Source organism: Rhincodon typus, chromosome 35 (genome assembly GCF_021869965.1).
Source record: "Rhincodon typus isolate 14 chromosome 35, sRhiTyp1.1, whole genome shotgun sequence".
Lineage (NCBI taxonomy): Eukaryota > Metazoa > Chordata > Chondrichthyes > Orectolobiformes > Rhincodontidae > Rhincodon > Rhincodon typus.
The window spans coordinates 5,931,994-5,954,511 of NC_063366.1; the positions used below are offsets into that span (position 1 = coordinate 5,931,994).

General features: G+C 44.1%; 1 protein-coding gene across 3 annotated transcripts; it reads right to left on the reverse strand.

The window, feature by feature from the left end:
* Window positions 1-4,265: 4,265 nt before the first annotated feature.
* On the reverse strand, window positions 4,266-20,809 carry LOC109915362 (zinc finger protein 271-like). 3 transcript variants are annotated; one of them, XM_048616885.1, is made up of 3 exons: window positions 20,557-20,809; window positions 5,374-6,667; window positions 4,325-4,903 (listed from the first exon to the last, which is right to left on the reverse strand). In XM_048616885.1, the coding sequence occupies exons 2-3, from the start codon at window positions 6,322-6,324 to the stop codon at window positions 4,865-4,867; spliced, it is 990 nt and encodes a 329-aa protein (XP_048472842.1). In that variant the 5' UTR covers window positions 6,325-6,667; window positions 20,557-20,809; the 3' UTR covers window positions 4,325-4,864. The 3 variants fall into 3 exon arrangements, with proteins under 3 accessions (XP_048472840.1, XP_048472839.1, XP_048472842.1); XM_048616883.1 differs by lacking the exon at window positions 20,557-20,809 and adding an exon at window positions 19,384-19,465 and having other exon boundaries at window positions 4,266-6,667; XM_048616882.1 differs by having other exon boundaries at window positions 4,271-6,667.
* Between the last annotated feature and the right edge of the window lie 1,709 nt (window positions 20,810-22,518).

Genomic DNA, 22,518 nt, shown 5'->3' on the forward strand with positions numbered 1-22,518 from the left:
GGTTAGCGACCTAGATCTTGTAGAATATGAGTTTCTTCACTGGGGCTGTTAATCTGGTCAGGGAGCCGTGGCTGACATATAAAAAGGGTGAGTGTCAGATCTACTTTGATACCTCACTCTTAATGGGGCAGTACTAAAGATGAGGACTGTTCATGTGTAAATCAAGGGTGACTTGATGGATACCGGCCTCTGTGCAGTTATTTCAGGAAGATTGCTGCATGTTGGAGGACTACAACTACAGGCTGAATTTTACCCTCCTCCCTCCCTGCCAGAATGTTTGTAGACACTGGGCTCCTGTCCCTGTCAATATATAAACAAGGAGTAGGAGTATGCCATTCAACCCTTTTAGCTCTTGACTATTCTTTCATTTTGCAGGGGAAGGTGGAAGGGTCAGGCAGCCCACTTGCCATTGAGCCCATTTGAGGACCTCAAAAGACCAATTAATGGTCTAATTTACTCATGGCAGGGGCAGTACCAGCCCCAGCTCCCTTTCTTGGGTGTCCCAATGTCTGGCAAGACAGGGTAAACCTCCTTTTGTGATCCCTTGTGTCTACTGGAGGCATTTCCCACAACGCCATACAGCTCCCCACTTTTAATCAACCATCCTCTTCTGATAACTCGTCTTTCAAACCTGGTCTCCCACCCCACTTAGCTGGGGTCTGCCAACAAGGGCCCACCAATAACCCAGATTATCCTGAATTCTAGTCTACCTTCTTTAGTAGCTGCCTGTCGTCTCAGCAGTCACAATCTGAACCTGGTACTGAGACCACAGAGCTGTTGGTCAATCAGATGGTAACAAAAGACTCGCTTGATCCAATTAATACAAAACAGATGCAGGACATCTAAGTTTTGGTGGACAGGTATCCAACCAATGTTTACATTTTAATCATGGGACAGAATATGGTGCCATATTAAACTCAGCAAGTTAAATCTTTCTTGGAGACTGACACATCATGAAATTTTCCAAAACACTGTTGGCCAGATCCTCACTCATCCAAGCAGCTGCTCTCAGTCTGGCAGCACCTCACTTTTAAAAGTTTCATCTTCATTCTCAAATCCATCTGTGGTTTTGTTCTTCCCTATCTATGTAAGCACCACCAGCACCACCAACCCTCCAAGATCTCTATAGTCTCCCAATTTTCTCCTGAGCATTTCCCATTTTAATTGTTTAACCATTGTTCAAAGATACGCCTGAGATATTAAACAGAACATGTACTATCAAGTGCTTTGGAACTTGCAAATATTGCTTTGAGTTACTCTTCAGCTTTTGGAGCTCAGGTTACAGATATTCACAAAAAGAAACAAGAACAACCAGTCACTTTGAATTTCAATGTACACTCAGAGTGTTGGTGCTGTATTTTTAACCTCACATCACATAAGGCAATATTTCCAGAAGAGTGGACTATGTACTTATGTATTTTAAATGACTAAATGAGTTGACAGAGTTGTTCGAGAGAAATGATTCCTCTGGTGGTAGAGTCCAGAACAAGGGGCAGAGCATTAAAATTACAGCGTGGCTGTTGAAGGATCATTCAATAAACACTTCTTCACAAAAAGGAAATCTCGATCTCCTACCCATAAAAAAAACCTATGCTATGGCCAATTGAAAATTTCAAAATTGAGATTGCTAGAGTAATTGTTAGGCAGGGGGGTTACAGAGTCAAGGCAGGTCGATAATGCTAAGACACAGATCAGCCATGATCTAACTGAATGATGTAACAGGCTCACAGGACTACTTCAGTTCCTATGATCCTTTAATTTTTCTCGACTGCCCTCTCCGCTCTCAACTCCAACAACAATTAGTTGGTACTACCCTCTTCAACCTCCAACTGAGTTTCTGACCCCATATCCTTTCCATCATAAATACCACCTACTACTCTCTCCGTAATATCCCAACCCTCTCTACAATAGTCCACTTTCTGTTGAAATATTCATCCATGTTTTTGTTGCTTCTAGACTAGACTGAATCATGCCAATGCCCTCCTGTCCATCTTTCCAGGATCCACCCTCCATAAGTATCATCTTAGCTAAAACTGTCCTCTCAATCATCTGTCAATCCTGTGCTCACTCACCTACACTAGTTCTCAATCCCTCAGTGCCTCCAATTTAAAATTCTCATTATCAGACAAATTACTCTATGGCCTTTCACTCTCCTTCTCCCTGTCACTTTCAGTCCCACCTCCCTCCAATATCTGCATGGGATTTCCTCCAAACTGGCCTTTGTACATACCCAGTCAACTCCCTTTGTTCAGCTATTGACAACCATGCCATGCAGGTTCCATGCTTTACAATTCCCTCTTTAAATCTCACAGTATATTTACATTTGTCATCTCCTTTAGGACCTTCCTAAATCCCACCTCTGATATATTTTTGATCATTTCCTCCTAACAACTCCTTCTCTGTCTCAGTTTTAATTTTTGTCAGGTTACATCTCTAGGAAACACTTTGGGATGTTTTATTACTTTAAGGCACTCTAATAACTGTAACTGTTGTTCTTTCACATTCCCATCAGTCCTCAAGGTATGACTGGAAGTCAAACTGCTGACATTGACTAGCCTCTAGTGCTCTGTTCAAATTGGCCATTCAGCATGTGGAGAGACAGACAGTGAATGTCGTGAGACAATGGCGACTGTCACAACCGACACATCCTGCCCTCAATAAAAACGGAAAGAACTGTGGATGCTGTAAATCAGGAACAAAAACAAAGTTGCTGGAAAAGCCCAGCAGGTCTGGCAGCATATGTGAAAGAAAAAACAGAGTTAACATTTCGGGTCCGGTGACCCTTCCTCAGAACTGATGGTGGCTGGGAAAACGTCAGTTTATATGTATATATATATATCCTACATATAAACTGATGTTTTCCCTGCCCTCACCCTGACTTTCCAGATGGGCTTGCTGGTGAGGAATGGGATTCTGGGCTGATTCTCCCCCTGCACAAACCAGAGACACTGAGGCTAATTGAAGTACTTCCATTGCTACCTGAACAATGGCTTCTCTGCCAGGAGCTTGTGCTAATAGATCAGAAGCTGAAGCCTTTCTAACCACAGAGTAATTGATTGTCTTTTTGGTCAGAATGAGAGTTGGTGAGTGACTTGTACTTGACGCTGCACTGAAAGGATGCTGAGTTTACATAGAAGCATCAATACGTATAGTGATCAGATCAAAGATTAAATTGACCTTGAAATTATTGGACTGATGATGGGAGAGATAGTGATTTGGAACAATACTCCTGTGTGAACACAACACAGATAACTCTCAGCGTAACCGATGCTGTCAACCTGGCTCCAAGTTCTTTTGGAAAAATCAGTCTGTGGTGAGATGGAAAGAGTGAGCAACCAACAGAATGTTAGGTTTTGTCTCCTGTTCAGGTTCACTGATGTTCCAGATCTGAAAACTGAGTGAAGGCTTTATCATGGAACTCAAACCAATAGTGTTTCCTGTGTGAATATGTTGATGCACTGCAAAAACCTGTCTGTCTTAGGCATTATAACACTAATTCTGAGAGTCTTCATTCACTTAATTTATCCTTCTAAGACTTTGACGATGCAGATAATGAAATAATCTATCGTTTCATAAATTCAGGAAATATTTATTCAGTACAAAGGGTAATAGTTAAAGTTAGACTGTGACTTTAGTGGCTTAGCACAGGCCTTGCTACTTGATTAAGCCTTGGGAGTCAGTTGAAATGTTTCTCCCTCATGTCATTACATCTCCTGTTCAAAGCTGTGTACAATTTCCAGTCTGTATGAGTTCTCAACTTCAATCTCTGCATCTTTACAACAGAAAGCCACTGGCTTTTAATGCATTGCCTGATGTTTATTAAGACTGGTGTTCCTGGTCCCTGGTTCAAACAGTGTGTGACCAGTCTCTGTTCGGGTCAGGCAGTGTTTGATCAGTCTCTGATACATTTATGAAGGGTGGCAGCCACTACTGATGTCGCTGCCTGTTAAAAAAACAGTGCTATTTACCTCAGATGCCAGTCACTTATTAAGTTGTCCCTCTCGTTACAATGCATTTATTCGTTAATTCAATCTTTCTATCCGAATAACGAGACATCTTATGATCGTCTCCGTGTACATTTTTTGTGATAAGGGGGAGCTGGTGATTTCTGGTGCTAATCATAGACTCGAGGCTCATTGTCCTCGAATGTTTAATTGATGCAAAAGTCTCAATCCTGCAGATCCTTTACAATTCTCATTGAGACAAGCTTTTAATAGAGTTATGGCCTAAAGTACTGTTTCACTGATGTAGAGTTCAACAGCAAGTGATACTACTTGACACAGTTTAATTAAATTTAACAAAAGTTACAAAAACACACATAGCTTTAAGACTCATAGAAAAGCCACCAACTTATTTCATACATAAAATTTACACATAGCATGCAGAAATCAGTGCAGAGTTACAGTGTGTAAGGATGTCAGAAGATTCACTGACAAAAACTGCTACATGTTTATAAGTAACTAGAGCAAAAATTGCACAATGCTAATTAAGAAAATATTTAATTTGTAAGCTTCCAGAACCACAGCTATTATATAATTTGAAGGAAAGTAAGTGTTTTTCTTTTAGGCATTACAAGTTAATGCTACATTAAAAGACTGATCTAATTCAGGATGCAGAACTGAAAACTTCAAAATTCACAGCTGCTTTCTCACACAAAGGGACATTTTCAACATCCCTCTGCATCTTGAGTATGACTGATAAATGGTCATTGCTGAGAGGTTAACGGCTGCAGACTGTGGTCCATTCAATGTTGATTGAGTTCACAGCAACGGCTATACCAATAAATTAAAATGCATAAGTCATAGCATTGCACATAGGTTTAGGTCATGTAGGAGATTTCACTTGTCAGGTTGCAGTTGCATCTTCACAGACAACAGGTGCAGTCATCATGGAAACAGTGATGCTGATTACAATCAAAACATATAAAACATTAGGTTGACATGTAATGAGACTGCAGACTAATTATTAAACATGATTTTTCTTACAACACTTTCCTGTGGCAAAGTCTAGTAAGACTTGAATGATTTTTCATTGGTGTGGATTAACTGGTGCTTTGTCAGATTGAAGAAGTGGGTGAATACTGTCTCACAAACATTGCACATCAGGAAGGTTAAAAACAAAGGTCTTATTGCAAACCTCATACTTATAGAGTTACTCCCATGTGGATTCTGTGATGGAGCATGAGATATGATGATTTTATAAAGTTTTGTAGTATGTCTTACAAGTGAACAGTTTCCACTTGTGTGAATATGTTCCTGTGCACAAAGATACCAATGGCTCAGAGGACACAACTCACATAGGAATAGTTTCTCCTGTGTGATTGTGCTGATGACTGACCAGTGCCAATGATTGTGTAAAACCCTCATTACACACCTCACAGACAAATAACTTTTCCCCAGTGTGAACACGTCGGTGATTCACAAGTGTTGATGACCGTGCAAAGGCTTGGTTGCATATCTCACACCTGAATGGCTTCTCCCCAGTGTGAATGCGTCGGTGATTCACAAGTGTTGCTGACCGTGTGAAAGCTTGGTCACACAGATCACACTTGAAGGGTTTCTGCCCAGTGTGAATCCTCTGGTGCATCAGGAGTTCAGAGGATTGGGTGAAAGCCATCTCACAAACCTCACATGTGAATGGTTTCTCCCCAGTGTGCATGCGTCGGTGTCTCACAAGTGTTGCTGAACGTGTGAAAGCCTTGTCACACATCTCACACTTGAAGGGTTTCTCCCCTGTGTGGACCCTCTGGTGCCTCAGAAGATCAGAGGATTGCGTGAAAGCCATGTCACATTCCTCACACTTGAAGGGTTTCTCTGCTGTGTGGTTCCTCTGGTGCATGAGGAACGATGTTGAGCTGGTGAAGGCTTTGTCGCAGACCTCACACTTAAATGGCCTCTCCCCTGTGTGAATGCGCTGGTGTTTTCGGAAGGAAGATGAGTGTGAGAATGATTTGTTGCAGACTTCACATGTGAATGGCTTCTCCCCTGTGTGAATGCGTCTGTGATACAATAGGGTTGATGCCTGTGCAAAACCCTCGCTGCACACCTCACACTTGAATGGCTTCTCCCCAGTGTGAATGCGTCGATGATTCACAAGTGTTGATGATAGTGTGAAGGCCTGGTCGCACACCTCACACTTGAATGGTTTCTCTCCTGTGTGGATTCTCTGATGTTTCAGGAGATCGCAGGATCGGGGAAATGCTTTCTGACAGACCTCACAAATGAACAACTTCTCCCCAGTGTGAGTGCTTTGATGATCTATGAGTGTTGATGACTGTGTGAAGTCTTGGTCACATACCTCTTGCTTGAATTGTTTCTCTTCCATCTGGCTGTCCTTGTGTTATTCAGGGATCTAATGAGCTTGGCACTTGAATTGCCTCTCAACTGACTCTTTCATGAGTCAGCAGTTCATGAATTTCGATGAATGATTGAAGCTCTCACCACACTAGGAACCACTACACTTCTTCCCAGTATCACCCTGACTGATCACCCACAGCTGACCGATTTCCAGATGATGGTTACACTGCCCAACCTTCCCTGTGTTGGTCAATGCTGTGAAGGGACTGGATATCTTCCCACCGTTGTACAGTTGTTTGTGGGTTATAGTGAGGATCTATCTGTGGTGTCTGTCCTTTCTGTATTCTCTTGTGTAGTATGGTGCAATCCTTCTGCAAGACAGAAAAACAAAACATGATTTCTTCCAATGTTCTCTTCTGTACTGGCTCCTCAGTTAGAGGCTGTTCCACATTAAGTGCTGGTCTGATATTCCCCTGTGTGGAGGAAATCAGATACAATGCCTTTCTTCTTCCTCACTTGACTGTCAGACATCTTTTAATGTCAGATTTTTATCCTATAATACATACCAATAAAATTTATAATCAGCGTTTTTCACCATCTCAGTATCGTTACAGCAAATATTTTTAACTATAAAGCTGTGAAAAAAACCTTTTTTTTAGATCTGGATCTACATCTTTGTCAAAGGCAAATCAGTGCTTTCTTGGTCCATGTCCTGTGCTTAAATCTGTTAATTTGTTCCTGAGATATATAACTTACGAAGGGACCAACAAACAATAGCAAAATCAGTACTTCTACCCAGCTTCAGTGGTGGAGGTAACTGGCAGAAAAAGGAAGAATCTGGCACTAAACCTTGGTAGTAATTATACAATTTTACCCTCAAAATGAAATACGATATGGTCCTCAGGGAGCATGGGAATGTCCACTCGCGCTGGGTGAGGCTCAACTCCTGGAGTCTTAAATTGAAAATGTGCCTATCGCCATCAAAATTGCTACATGTGTAAATGCCACATGACACAAAAATTGGTGGTACAGTGGATAGTGAAAAAGGTTATCTAAGAGTACAATGGGATCTTGATCAACTTGGCCAGCGGTCGAAGGATTGGCAGATCAAGTTTAATTTAGATAAATGCGAGGAGCTGTACTTTGGTAAGACAAACCAAGGCACAACTTACACGGTTAATGGCAGGGCCTTGGGGAGTGTTGTGGAACAAGAGCTGGTACATAGTTCCTTGAGACTGGTGTCACAGGTAGACAAGGTAGTGAAGAACATGTTTGGCATGCTTGCCTTCATTAGTCAGAAGATTGAGTGCAGGAGTTGGAATGTCGTATTACAGCTGTACAAAACATTGGTAAGGCCAAATTTGGGGTACTGCATACAGTTCTGGTCATCATGATGTAGGAAAGATGTTATTAAACTTGAAAGAGTACAAAGAAGATTTACAAGGATGTTAATGAGACGGGAGGGTTTAAGTTATAAGGAGAGGCTGGATATGCTGGGACTTTTTTTCTCCTGGAACGTAGGAGGCTGAGGGGTGGCCTTATAGAGGTTTATAAAATCATGACAGGCACAGATAAGGTTAATAGCCAAGGCATTTCCCCAGGGTAGGGGAGTCCAAAACTAGAGGGTATTGGTTTAAGGTTAAAGAAAAAAGATTTAAAAGGGACCTGAGGAGCAACTTTTTCACACAGAGGATGGTGTGTATATGGAAGTGGTAGAGGTGAGTACATTTACAACATTTAAAAGACCTTTGGACAAGGACTGTAAAGGTTTGGAGAGTTAACGGGCCAAATGCAGGCAAATGGGACTTGTTCAGTTTAGGAGATCTGGTCGGCATGGACAAGTTGGACTGAAAGGTCTGTTTCCGTGCTGTATGTCTCTATGACTCTATCACAGCCTCATCTTTCAGACAGTATGATACCATCCAAAGTTTTTCCTAAATCTGCTGCCTGTTTCCTGACTCACACCCAGTATGATTCATGCTCGCTGATTTGTACTTACTCTTGGTCCAGCAATGCCTTGCTTTTAAAATTCACATTCTTGTTTTCAAATCCCTTTCATGGCTTCACTCTGCCTAACTTTGTAATTTCCTCTAACTCTAGAACATCTTGAGATCTCTATACTCTTTAATTTTGGCTTCTTAAACATTTCACATTTTAAATCATTTCATTATTGTTGGTTGTGTCTTCAACTGCCATGGCCTTAATCTCTGGAATTCCTTCCCCAAAACCTTCCACCTCACCTTCCTCCAAGACCCTCCTATCAAACAACCTCATTTCCCAATTTCTTTTTGCTAATCTGTGAAAATATTATTCTTATGTGAGCCAGTGTCAGTGTTTGGTTGATGACAGGCTCCTGGTTGATTACAAAAAGATTAATGGAGCTTTATGGAGCTCACTGTCGCATTATCTTGAAGTCTACATTGAGAGATCCCAGAAGCCTTTGTGCTGAAGTTAGGTTTTTGACTAAGAGCTTTCTGCTTGATTAAAACCACTTGTTGTGTCACCAACATTAATCTTGGACTCGAGATAGTAGGAACTGCAGATGCTGGAGAATCTGAGATAACAAGGTGTAGAGCTGGATGAACACAGCAGGCCAAGCAGCATCAGAGGAGCAGGAAAGCTGACGTTTCAGGCCTAGACCCTTCTTCAGAAATCAGAAATTTCAGAAACTTCTGAAGAAGGGTCAAGGCCCGAAACGTCAGCTTTCCTGCTCCTCTGATGCTGTTTGGCCTGCTGCGTTCATCCAGCTATACACCTTTTTATCTCTTAATCTTGGACTCATTATTTTTCCACACTGAGCTGTTAAACAATACATGTAAAGATCAAATCTCCACAATCAAGGACTTGCAAAAATTGCTTTGAATTTTCATTTAATTAATGTTGATTTGATGGGAACTCAGTTTATAGATATTCATATACCCAAACAAGAACTTCAGACCTCAATGTCCCCCACATTCCACCAGGAACAACAACAACTTGGATTTCTATGGCACCTTTATCATTGTAAAATATCCCCAAATGCTTCAAATTATATTGTCAGACTATGTTTGACAGCAAGCGACATAAGACGATTACGAGGAGAGATTGCCAAAAGCTTGATCAGGGAGGGAGGTTTGAAGAAACATCTTAAAGAAGTGCAGAGAGGTGTGGAGGTTTAGTGAGGGTATTTCAGATCTTAGGGCCTAGGGGGCTGAAGGCACTGTCATCAATGGTGAGTAAAATTGCAGGGGAGCAGAGATCTTAAAGGGTTGTAGAACTGTGTTGATTGTTCACCTTTGCTCAACAGGTAATACTTTCATCTCTGAGTCAGCAAGTTGTGTCTTCAAGGTCCTCTCCAGGATGTGAGTATAGAGGGTGGCAATACAATGCATCACTAAGGAAGTACTGAACTGTCCCAGGTCCCATTTTTCAGGTGAAATGTTAAACCAAGGCCCTTTCTGCTCTAAGTAATGTGAGAGTATTCTCACAACTTTGAAGAAGAATCGGGAAATTAATCATGGTCTGCAGGCTGACATTAATCCCTTGATCAACATCCCCAAAAAGCAGTGGTTTGTGGGAGCTTGCTGTGCAAATAGTGGCTACCGCATTTGATACATTACAACAGGGACTGCATGCCAAAAGTACTTCCGATACAGGACCCTGAAGAACTGCCTCGTGCAGAAAGCTAAACGGAGTACTGGGAAGTGGATCGGTGCATAAACCACAATCCCTTTTACTCACTTGCTGTCATATGGTATGTTTAAAAGTTTAATCTGAATGTGTCAGGAAGCTTTGTGCAGTCGAGAAGGAGAGATCACATCCAGAGTGATTATACAGTTTGGGGAATTCAGTGCAGAGGTGAATGAGGTGCTTTTTGTTTACCATTTTTGGCTTATACGGGGGTGGGTGGGGTGTTATAACACATATTCCGGCAATGCGATTTGGCTATAATGTGACTGATGAATAGGGGAATGTTGTTTCTAAAACGTTGTGTTGGCTGTAATGCAATTTCACCAACCACACATCGACATCACAGGCTTTGTCAAAGGAAAATTTCTTTTTTTTGATCATTGCAGACCGTGTAAATGTTCACAGTAAGTCATAATTAGCTCATTTGAAAAAAGTAATTGGATTGTATGCCATAAACCTCAAATATATCATAGAGAGAACAACTGTCTTATTAGAAAAATATGTGGAGTCTTATGTTAAAGAGTTATGCTGAACACATTAACTGCATCAGCATTATTTAAATGCTAAATTAATGGTGTAAGTAAAAAATGAAATATAGTTTAAAATAATGAGTGCTGTTAAAGTATGCACCGTCGTGTGTAGTATTTTTGCCTAGAATTTGTTACATTTGTAAGAACTTTTGAACTTGCTTGTGTAAATCATTTATACCAAAAGTTGTCTATGTTATGACCTGCTCTTTTCCAGCACTATTTTGAATACAATGTTACCCAGGTTTACAATGCATTTTAATCCTGCAATTAACTTCAATGCCAATGGGCTACATAGGAAAGGAAGGTCAGATTCCTTTGCTTCACCTATTTGAAAATCTATCCAGAAGTCTGTGCCGATGGAATGTCAGGTCAGATCTGCATTTAAATAGAGGAGGGAATTTTACTAAAAATTGCCGATGTGTCAATTTCGGGGAAGTTTCATGGAGGGTTGCTGGCTGTGAGCTCTATCTTACACAATTTTGCATTGCTCACCTCTTTTGAATCATGCTCGCACTATCATGCATTTGCCAGAGGCAGTACTGACCACTGCTGGCATTTCCAGTGACAGAACTCTATCTAAAGCCCAGCTGTCACTTCATTGCAAATACAATGTCAGATTCGTGAATGTATTGCCTCTTTGCAGCATCACCTGTCTGATAAACTGTAATTATAACTGTAGTTATAAGAATGAAGCGACACAGGTGAGGAAGAATTTTGGAAAATATAATTATTATGCGTCCTTTGTGTAATACTTCTAAGTGACTTTTAAGTGATTTTGAGTGATATTTTTTGGTGGTCTGCCCCGACCCCGCTTTTCCCATAGGCCCCATTATTTCTATAGCGCGATTTCCTATAATGTGATGTTGCACTGGAACACAACTATTGCGATATAGCAGAACCCCTAGACTTTGTAAGAACATAGAACATTACAGCACAGTACAGGCCCTTCGGCCCACGATGTTGCGCCGACCTGTGAAACCAATCTGAAGCCCATCTAACCTAAACTATTCCATATGTTTATCCAATGACCATTTAAATGCCCTTAAAGTTGGCGAGTCTACTACTTTTGCAGGCAGGGCATTCCACGCCCTTACTACTCTCTCAGTAAAGAACCTACCTCTGACATCTGTCCTATATCTATCACCCCTCAATTTAAAGCTATGTCCCCTCGTGCTAGCCACCACCATCCGAGGAAAAAGGCTCCCACTGTCCACCCTATCTAATCCTCTGATCATTTTGTATGTCTCTATTAAGTCACCTCTTAACCTTCTTCTCTCTAATGAAAACAGCCTCAAGTCCCTCAGCCTTTCCTCATAAGACCTTCCCTCCATACCAGGCAACATTCCTGGTAAATCTCCTCTGCAACCTTTCCAATGCTTCCACATCCTTCCTATAATGCGGTGACCAGAACTGTACGCAATACTCCAAGTGCAGCCGCACCAGAGTTTTGTACAGCTGCAACATGGCCTCATGGCTCCGAAACTCAATCCCTCTACCAAGAAAACCTAACACACCGTACGCCTTTTTAACAATCCTATCAACCTGGGTGGCAACTTTCAGTGATCTATGCACATGGACACCGAGATCTCTCTGCTCATCCACACTACCAAGAATCTTACCATTAGCCCAGTACTCTGTATTCCTGTTACTCCTTCCAAAGTGAATCACCTCACACTTTTCCACATTAAACTCCATTTGCCACCTCTTAGCCCAGCTCTGCAGCTTATCTATGTCCCTCTGTAACCTGCAACATCCTTCCACACTATCCACAACTCCACCGACTTTGGTGTCATCCGCAAATTTACTAACCCATCCTTCTATGCCCTCATCCAGGTCATTTATAAAAATGACAAACAGCAGTGGCCCCAAAACAGATCCTTGAGGTACACCACTAGTAACTGAACTCCAGGATGAACATTTCCCATCAACCACCACCCTCTGTCTTCTTACAGCTAGCCAATTTCTGATCCAAACCGCTAAATCACCCTCAATCCCATGCCTCCGTATTTTCTGCAATAGCCTACCATGGGGAACCTTATCAAGTGCTTTACTGAAATCCATATACACCACATCAACCGCTTTACCCTCATCCACCTGTTTGGTCACCTTCTCAAAGAACTCAATAAGGTTTGTGAGGCACGACCTACCCTTCACAAAACCGTGTTGACTATCCCGAATCAAATTATTCCTTTCTAGATGATTATAAATCCTATCTCTTATAATCCTTTCCAACACTTTACCCACAACCGAAGTAAGGCTCACTGGTCTATAATTACCAGGGTTGTCTCTACCCCCCTTCTTGAACAAGGGGACAACATTTGCTAGTCTCCAGTCTTCTGGCACTATTCCTGTAGACAATGACGACATAAAGATCAAAGCCAAAGGCTCTGCAATCTCCTCTCTAGCTTCCCAGAGAATCCTAGGATAAATCCCATCCGGCCCAGGGGACTTATCTATTTTCACCCCTTCCAGAATTGCTAACACCTCCTCCTTATGAACCTCAATCCCGTCTAGTCTAATAGCCTGTATCTCAGTATTCTCCTCGACAACATTGTCTTTTTCCTGTGTGAATACTGATGAAAAATATGCATTTAGCGCCTCTCCTATCTCTTCAGACTCCATGCACAACTTCCCACTACTGTCCTTGACTGGCCCTAATCTTACTCTCGTCATTCTTTTATTCCTGACATACCTATAGAAAGCTTTAGGGTTTTCCTTGATCCTACCTGCTAAAGACTTCTCATGTCCCCTCCTGGCTCTTCTTAGCTCTCTCTTTAGGTCCTTCCTGGCTAACTTGTAACTCTCAAGCGCCCTAACTGAGCCTTCACGCCTCATCTCTACATAAGCCTCCTTCTTCCTCTTGACAAGAGATTCAACTTCTTTAGTAAACCACGGTTCCCTCGCTCGACCACTTCCTCCCTGCCTGACAGGTACATACTTCTCAAGGACACGCAATAGCTGTTCCTTGAACAAGCTCCACATTTCAATTGTGCCCAGCCCCTGCAGTTTCCTTCTCCATCCTATGCATCCTAAATCTTGCCTAATCACCTCATAATTGCCTTTCCCCCAGCTATAACTCTTGCCCTGCGGTATATACCTATCCCTTTCCATTGCTAAAGTAAACATAACCGAATTGTGGTCACTATCACCAAAATGCTCACCTACCTCCAAATCTAACACCTGGCCTGGTTCATTACCCAGTACCAAATCCAATGTGGCCTCGCCTCTTGTTGGCCTGTCTACATACTGTGTCAGGAAACCCTCCTGCACAAATTGGACAAAAACTGACTCATCTAAAGTACTCGAACTATTGCGTTTCCAGTCAATATTTGGAAAGTTAAAGTCCCCCATAACAACTACCCTGTTACTTTCGCTCCTATCCAGAATCATCTTTGCAATCTTTTCCTCTACATCTCTGGAACTTTTCGGAGGCCTATAGAAAACTCCCAACAGGGTGACCTCTCCTTTCCTGTTTCTAACCTCAGCCTATACTACCTCAGTAGACGAGTCCTCATCAAACGTCCTTTCTGCCACCGTAATACTGTCCTTGACTAACAATGCCACACCTCCCCCTCTTTTACCACCTTCCCTGATCTTACTGAAACATCTAAACCCTGGAACCTGCAACAACCATTCCTGTCCCTGTTCTATCCATGTCTCCGAAATAGCCACAACATCGAAGTCCCAGGTACCAACCCATGCTGCAAGTTCACCCACCTTATTCCGGATGCTCCTGGCATTGAAGTAGACACACTTCAAACCACCTTCCTGCCTGCCGGTACTCTCCTGCGATCTTGAAACCTTATTCATGACCTCACTACTCTCAACCTCCTGTACACTGGAGCTACAATTCAGGTTCCCATCCCCCTGCTGAATTAGTTTAAACCTTCCCGAAGAGCATTAGCAAATTTCCCCCCCTAGGATATTGGTACCCCTCTGGTTCAGGTGTAGACCATCCCGTTTGTAGAGGTCCCACCTACTCCAGAATGAGTCACAATTATCCAGGTATCTGAATCCCTCCCTCCTGCACCATCCCTGTAGCCACGTGTTCAACTGCTCTCTCTCCCTATTCCTCACCTTGCTAGCACGTGGCACGGGTAACAAACCAGAGATAACAACTCTGTTTGTTCTAGCTCTAAGCTTCCACCCTCGCTCCTTGAATTTCTGCCTTACATCCCCATCCCTTTTCCTACCTATGTCGTTGGTGCCTATGTGGACCACGACTTGGGGCTGCTCCCCCTCCCCCTTAAGGATCCCGAAAATACGATCCGAGACATCACGGACCCCAGCACCTGGGAGGCAACACACCAACCGCGAGTCTCTCTCGTTCCCACAGAATCTCTTATCTGTTCCCCTAACTATGGAGTCCCCAATGACTAATGTTCTCCTCCTCTCCCCCCTTCCCTTCTGAGCAACAGGGACAGACTCTGTGCCAGAGACCTGTACCCCATGGCTTACCAGGGTAAGTCGTCCCCCTCAACAGTATCCAAAACGGTATACTTGTTTGTTTTGACAGGATAAATTGAAGCCCAGGATCAGAGGCCCAGAACAAAAGAATGACATTACGGGTAAACAATAAGTTCATTGTTTGGTGATAGTCAAATTAATAGCATCTCTTATAGATTACTTTCAGACAGAAGGTCAATAGGGGGAAATATTTACAGGTTAGAAATTAAAAGACCAGTACAAAATTTGAATAATCAAATTAAGAGCTAAGTAATTAAAATAGAAATGCTGGGCCAGACAACATGTTGTAACTGCATGATGTGGGAGCTGGTGGACTCCAATGTGGTTCACAGTGACCACATCTGTAGCAATATATTGATTGCTTGAGGAACTCTGGCTGAGAGTAGGTGGGGGAAAGAGTTACCTGGATGTTGTGTTTCAGGAGGCAGTCACACTCCTTAGATTAAATAGCTCTAATTTGGTCAGTGGTCAGGGACAGGAGGCAGATAGAGGTATCCAAAAGGTACTGCTGAAGAGCTTCACCCCTTGGGCTTAGCTAACAGATTTGAGATTGTTGTTCCTTTTGTGGATGTGGGCTGTAGCAAACGAACCATAGCTCCCCGGTACAGGGAGCCATTCAAGAAGGGGAGGAAAACAGAAATGTATTCGTAATTGGAGACAGTATAATCAAGGGAATAAACACTGATCTTTGCGGCCAGCATCAAGAGTCCCGGAGGCTGTGTTAACTGCCGCATGCTCAGTTTCAGGATATCTCAAATGGGCTGTCGGGAAACTTGGAGTGGGAGGGGAAAGATCCAGTTGTCATGGTCCACGTGGGTACCAATGATATAAATAGAAAGAGGAAAATGCTTCAGTTGAGGGAATATGAGCAGCTCGGGGCTAAATTAAAAGGCAGAATCAAAAAGGTGATAATCCATGGATTACTATCTGAACTACAAGCAAATTGTCACAGGCTGAATAAGATTACAGGTAAATGCTGTGGCTCAAAGATTGTTGTGGGACAAACAGTTTTGAATTCATGGGTCATTGGCATCAGAACTGGTGAAGGAGGGAGCTGTTCTGATAGGAGATAGTAGGAACTGCAGATGCTGGAAAATCTGAGATAACAAGGTGTAGAGCTGGATGAACACAGCAGGCCAAGCAGCATCATAGGAGCAGGAAGGCTGACGTTTCGGGCCTAGACCCTTCATCAGAAATGGGGGAGGGGACGGGGGTTCTGAAATAAATAGGGAGAGAGATGGGGAGGCGGATAGAAGATGGATAGAGGAGAAGATAGGTGGAGAGGAAACAGACAGGTCAAAGAGGCGGGGATGGAGCCAGTAAAGGTGAGTGTAGGTGGGGAGGTAGGGAGGAGATAGGTCAGTCCAGGGAGGACGGACAGGTCAAGGGGGCGGGATGAGGTTAGTAGGTAGGAAATGGGGGTGCAGCTTGAGGTGGGAGGAGGGTTGGGGACCGCTTTGCAGAACACCTATGCTCGGTTCGCAATAAACAACTGCACCTCCCAGTCATGAACCATTTCAACTCCCCCTCCCATTCCTCAGATGACATGTCCATCCTGGGCCTCCTGCAGTGCCACAACGATGCCACCCGAAGGTTGCAGGAACAGCAACTCATATTCCGCTTGGGAACCCTGCAGCCCAATGGCATCAATGTGGATTTCACAAGCTTCAAAATCTCCCCTCCCCCTACCGCATCCCAAAACCAGCCCAGCTCATCCCCGCCTCCCTAACCTGTTCTTCCTCCCACCTATCCCCTCCTCCCACCTCAAGCCGCACCCCCAGGCAGACTTGATTAGGGAGCTGAAGGCGAAGGAAACCCTGGGGGACTGTGGCCATAATATGATAGAGTTCACCTTGTTGTTTGAGAGAGAGAAGCTGGAATCAGATGTAAAAGTATCACAAATGAGTAAAGACATGAGGGAGGAGCTGGTCAGAGTTGATTGGAAGAGGAATCTGGCAGGAAAGATGGTGGAGCAGCAATGGCAGGAGTTTCTGTGGGTAATGTGAGAGGCACAGCAGAAGTTCATCCAAAGGATGAAGAAACATACTCGGGGGAGGCTGACAAGGGAAGTCAAGGACAGCATAAAAGCAAAAGATAAAGTATACGATGTGGTGAAGGTGGGTGAGAAGCTAGAGGATTGGGAAGCCTTTAAAATTGGCAGAGGATCACTGAAAATGCGATAAGTGGGAGAAGATGATATATGAGAGTAAGCTAGCCAAAAATATAAAAGAAGTTTGCACGAGCTTTTTTATATATTCAAAAGGTAAGACATAAGCAAGAGTGGACTTTGGACTGCTGGAAAATGAGGCTGGAGAAGTAGTAATGGTGAACAAAGAAACGATGGAGGAACCAAATAGGTATCTTACATCAGTTTTCACAGCGGAAGACACCAGCAGCATTCCAGAACTTTAAAAGAGTCAGGAGGCGGAGGTGAGGATAGTGGCAATCACTAAGGAGAAGGCATGGGTGGGGGGGAAGGTGAAAGGTCTGAAGGTGGATAAATCACCCAGACCAGATGGACTACACCCCAGAGTTCTGAAGAAGTTAGCTGAGGAAATTGTAGAGGAATCACTGGAGTCAGAGAGGATCCCAGAGGACTGTAAAATTGCTAATGTAACACCCCTGTTTAAGAAAGGAAGGAGGCAGAAGACTGGAAACTGTAGGCTGGTCAGCTTGACATTGGTTGTTAGTAAGATTTTAGAGTCTATTATTAAGAATGAGTACCTGGAAGTACATGGTAAAATAGGGCAGAGTTAGCAAGACTTTATCAAGGGGAGGTCATGCCTGACAAATCTGTTAAAATTCTTTGAGGAGGTAACGAGTGAGTTAAATAACACAGAGCCAGTGGACGTGATCTATTTGGATTTTCAGAAGGCCTTTGACAAGGTGCTGTACAGGAGGCCACTAATTCAGATAAGAGTCCAGGTGTTAGGGAAAAGGTACTGGCATGGATAGAGGATTGGTTGAATGGCAGAAAGCCGGAAGTAGGGATAAAGGGTTTTATTTCAGGATGGCAGCCAGTGATGAGTGGCGTTCCACAGGGTTCGCTGTTGGGACCACTACTATTCATGTTATACATTAACAAAATGGACAAAAGAACTGAGAGCATTGTTGCCAAGTTTGCAGATGACAAACAGACAGGTGGAGGGACACGGAAAAACAGGGAGGCTGCAGAAGGATTTGCATAGGCTGGGAGAGTGGGCAAAGAAGTGGCAGATAGAATACAACATGGATAACTGTGAGGTTATGTAAATTGGTTAGAAGAATAGAAGTGTAAACTATTTTCTAAACAGGTAAAGGTTTCGGAAATCTGAAGCTATAAGGGACTTGGGAGTCCTATATCAATATTCTCTTAAGGTTAACATGCAGGTTCAGTTAGCAATTAGGAAGGCAAATTGTTAGTATTCATTTTGAGAGGGCTAAAATAAAACAGCAGAGCTGTTCCACTGAGACACTATAAGGTTCTGGTCAGACTGCATTTGGAAGAGTATGAGCAGTTTTGGGTTAAGGAATGATGTGCTGGCATTGGAGGGGATTTAGAAGAATGATCCCAGGGATGAAGGGCTTATCATATGAGAAGCAGTTGCGAACTCTGGGTCTGTACTTGATAGAATTTAGAAGAATTAGGGAGGATCTGGTTGAAACTTACAGAATACTGAGAAGCCTGTATAGAGTAGACGTGGAGAAGATGTTTCAACTGGGAGGAGAGAGGGAGGCACAGCCTCAGACTGAAGGGACAACCCTTCAGAACTGAGGCGAGGACGAATTTCTTCAGCCAAGGGTGGAGAATCTGTGGAACTCATTGCTGCAGAAGGCTGTGGAGGCAAAGTCATTGAGTGTATTTAAGACAGAGATAGATAGATGCTTGATTGGTAAGGAGTTTAAGGATTTCAGGAGAAGGCAGGAGAATGAGGTTGAAAAACATGGCAGAGCAGACTTGATGGGCCAAATAGCCTTATTCTGTTCCTCTATCTTATGGTCTTATATAATGAACAGATGGCTACTTGGGCAAGTTGATAAGTAGGTGAGATTGGTGACTGAGATGGGAAAGTGGGTGCGGCTTTTTAAAATTCATTCATGGGACATAGACTTTGCTGACTGGGCCACCATTTATTTGCTCATTCTGAAGTACTCTTGAGAAGTTGCTGGTGAGCTGTCCTCTTGAAATGCTGCAGTCTTCTGCACACTTCCTACGCACTGCAGAGTGTAGGAATACTCAGAGTGCAGGAACATTCAGAGTGCTGATAGGAAGACAGTTCCAGGATTTTGAGTTAGCACCAGTGAAGGAATGAAGAAGGGTCTAGGCCCGAAACATCGACTCTCCTACTCCTCTGATGCTGCCTGACCTGCTGGTTTCCTCCAGCTCCACACTGTATCGACAAGCTGTGATGATATATTTCCAAGTCAGGATGGTGCCTTACTTAGAAGGGAACTTGCAGATGTTGTTCCCATGTATCTGCCCTTGTCCTTCTTAATGGTAGACATCACAGGTTTGGAAGGCACTGTCAGAGAAGCAGAAGGTTTCGTGGGTCAGTGAGTGAGGTGGTTAAGTGGGTACAATGCATGATTGGGTCAGGGATCCAGTCAGGAGAGTTAGTTGGGTGTTTGGTGGGGTTATCTAGATCAGTTTAGCTAGGAGTTTGGTGGGTAGGGGAGCGGCTGGAAAGTTTTGTTGGGGGGGAGCGGTTAATCAGGTCAGTCGTTTTTGGACGGCTGAGGGCTTAGCTGGTCTGGGGTAGGGTGGGAGTGCAGGAGACATTTGGATAGTCATTTACTTAGTTACCCTGGTATTAGATCAACTTTTCAGCAGCCTAACAGTTGCTGGGTAACTACCCTGATGACTGTCAGAAAGACATAGACATTCGTGGACAGTCCAGTGAAATGGGAATTGCTGAAAGATCAAACTTCATGAGTAATTGTTACATAAGTCAGGACTGCCACAGGGTCCCGGTTAGCAGTTAGGAAGGCAAATGCATTGTTAGCATTCATTTCGAGAGGGTTAGAATAAAACAACAGAGATGTTCTACTGAAACTCTATGAAGTTCTGGTCAGACCGTATTTGGAACAGTCTGAGTAGTTTTGGGCTCCGTATCTAAGGAATGACGTGCTGGCATTGGAGGGGTCCACGGAAGATTTACAATTCTCAATTATATGTCCAGCCCACGACAATCTCACGACTGGACGATGTGACATGCATGAACGCACACATACAGACAGACGACCCCCACCACACACACACACACACACATATACACACACACAACTCAACAATAGGAAACCAGGACGAATCCTCAGAAATTGCACCTCCCAGAAAATAACACCCCAGCTTCTCATATTCAGGAATGAGCCATCGACAAAACTCAGCCTGGAAATCAGAAGGGAAATGCTTCCAATAAACACACTCAGTATTCAACACACAGCTCCAGTCAAACAGTTCGGCACAAAGCGCTGATTAAACAGCTGTCTCAGCTGGATCTTCTCACACAGAACAAGGGACATTTTCACCCCGACTGCCCACAGGATAGCCAGTCTGCCTGAAGACTGGCGTCGCTATTAGGGGATACAATTTGTATAAAGGCTACTCCTTCACTCACCATCTCACTTGATTTTTCAGGCCCTACAGGAAGTGAACCAGTTCTGGAAGAGGAAGAGGAGAGGATGGGCTTTGTGATTGATGTCTCTCACAGCCAATCCAAATTTTTAGGGAGCAACATGAGTTTCCGATGGTTTGGGAAACTGATAGGCGAAATGAAGGTGGTTTTGAGCAGCAGATCAGGTGGAGATTTAAACTTGTCATTGTCTTGTGTGAATAAAACCTCACTTACAGTTTCTTCAGTAGTGCCAGAGGCAGTGGTGAGGTGATAATGTCTGGATCAGTAATCTGGAGCTAATGTTCTGAGACATGAGTTTTCAATCCCACACATTGGTAGATGGTGAAGGTTAAGTTCAAGAAAGTTTGTAATTTTAAAAAAAATACTAGCCTAATTACAGCCATGCAGCCAATTTTGCTTTACATAAATGCTTCATTAATGCTTTTTAGGGAAGGAAATCTGCCACCTGACCTGGTCCAGCTGACATGTGACTCCAGACACACAACAACTTCACTAACACCTTCCACCCCAACCTTAAGTTTACCTGGACCATCTCTAACACCTCTCTCCCCTTCCTGGACCTCTCTGTCTCCATATCGGGCAACCACCTAGAAACCGATATTCATTTCAAGCCCACCGACTCCCACAGCTACCTAGAATACTCCTCCTCCCACCCACCTTCCTGCAAAAATGCTATCCCCTATTCCCAATTCCTTCGCCTCCGCCGCATCTGCTCTCAGGATGAGGCATTCCACTCCCGTACATCTCAGTTGTCCTCGTTTTTCAAGGACCGTAACTTCCCCTCCTCGGTGGTCGAGAACGCCCTCAACCGTGTCTCCCACATCTCCCGCACCTCATCCCTCACACCCCGTCCACACAATAAAAACCAAAAAAGAATCCCCCTCGTCCTCACGTACCACCCCACCAACCTCCGGATCCAACGCATCATCCTCCGACACTTCCGCCATCTGCAATCCGACCCCACCACCAAAGACATCTTTCCCACCCCACCCTTATCTGCTTTCCGGAGGGACAACTCTCTCCGTGACTCCCTTGTCCGCTCCACACTCCCCTCCAGCTCCACCACACCCGGCACTTTTCCCTGCAACCGCAGGAAGTGCTACACCTGCCCCCATACCTCCTCCCTCACCCCCATCCCAGGCCCCAAGAAGACTTTCCACATCAAGCAGATGTTCACCTGCACATCTGCCAATGTGGTATACTGCATCCGCTGTACCCGGTGTGGCTTCCTCTACATCGGGGAAACCAAGCGGAGACTCGGGGACCGCTTTGCAGAACACCTACGCTCGGTTCGCAACAAACAACTGCACCTCCCAGTCGCGAGCCATTTCAACTCCCCCTCCCATTCCTCAGACGACATGTCCATCCTGGGCCTCCTGCAGTGCCACAACGATGCCACCCGAAGGTTGCAGGAACAGCAACTCATATTCCGCTTGGGAACCCTGCAGCCCAATGGTATCAATGTGGATTTCACAAGTTTCAAAATCTCCCCTCCCCCCACCGCATCCCAAAACCAGTCCAGCTCGTCCCTGCCTCCCTAACCTGTTCTTCCTCCCACCTATCCCCTCCTCCCACCTCAAGCCGCACCTCCATCTCCTACCGACCAACCTCATCCCGCCCCCTTGACCTGTCCGTCCTCCCTGGACTGACCTATCCCCTTCCTAACTCCCTACCTACACTCACCTTTCCTGGCTCCATCCCCGCCTCTTCGACCTGTTTGTTTCCTCTCCACCTATCCTCTCCTCTATCCCTCTTCTATCCGCCTCCCACTCTCTCCCTATTTATTTCAAAACCCCCTTCCCCTCCCCCTTTTCTGATGAAGGGTCGAGGCCCGAAACGTCAGCCTCTCTGCTCCTATGATGCTGCTTGGCCTGCTGTGTTCATCCAGCCCTGCACCTTGTTGTCTCGGATTCTCCAGCATCTGCAGTTCCTACTATCTCTCAC

Bases quoted from the DNA above. Each gene is read 5' to 3' on its own strand.
- LOC109915362 (XM_048616883.1), bottom strand. From the start codon at position 6,324: ATGGAAGAGAAACAATTCAAGCAAGAGGTATGTGACCAAGACTTCACA.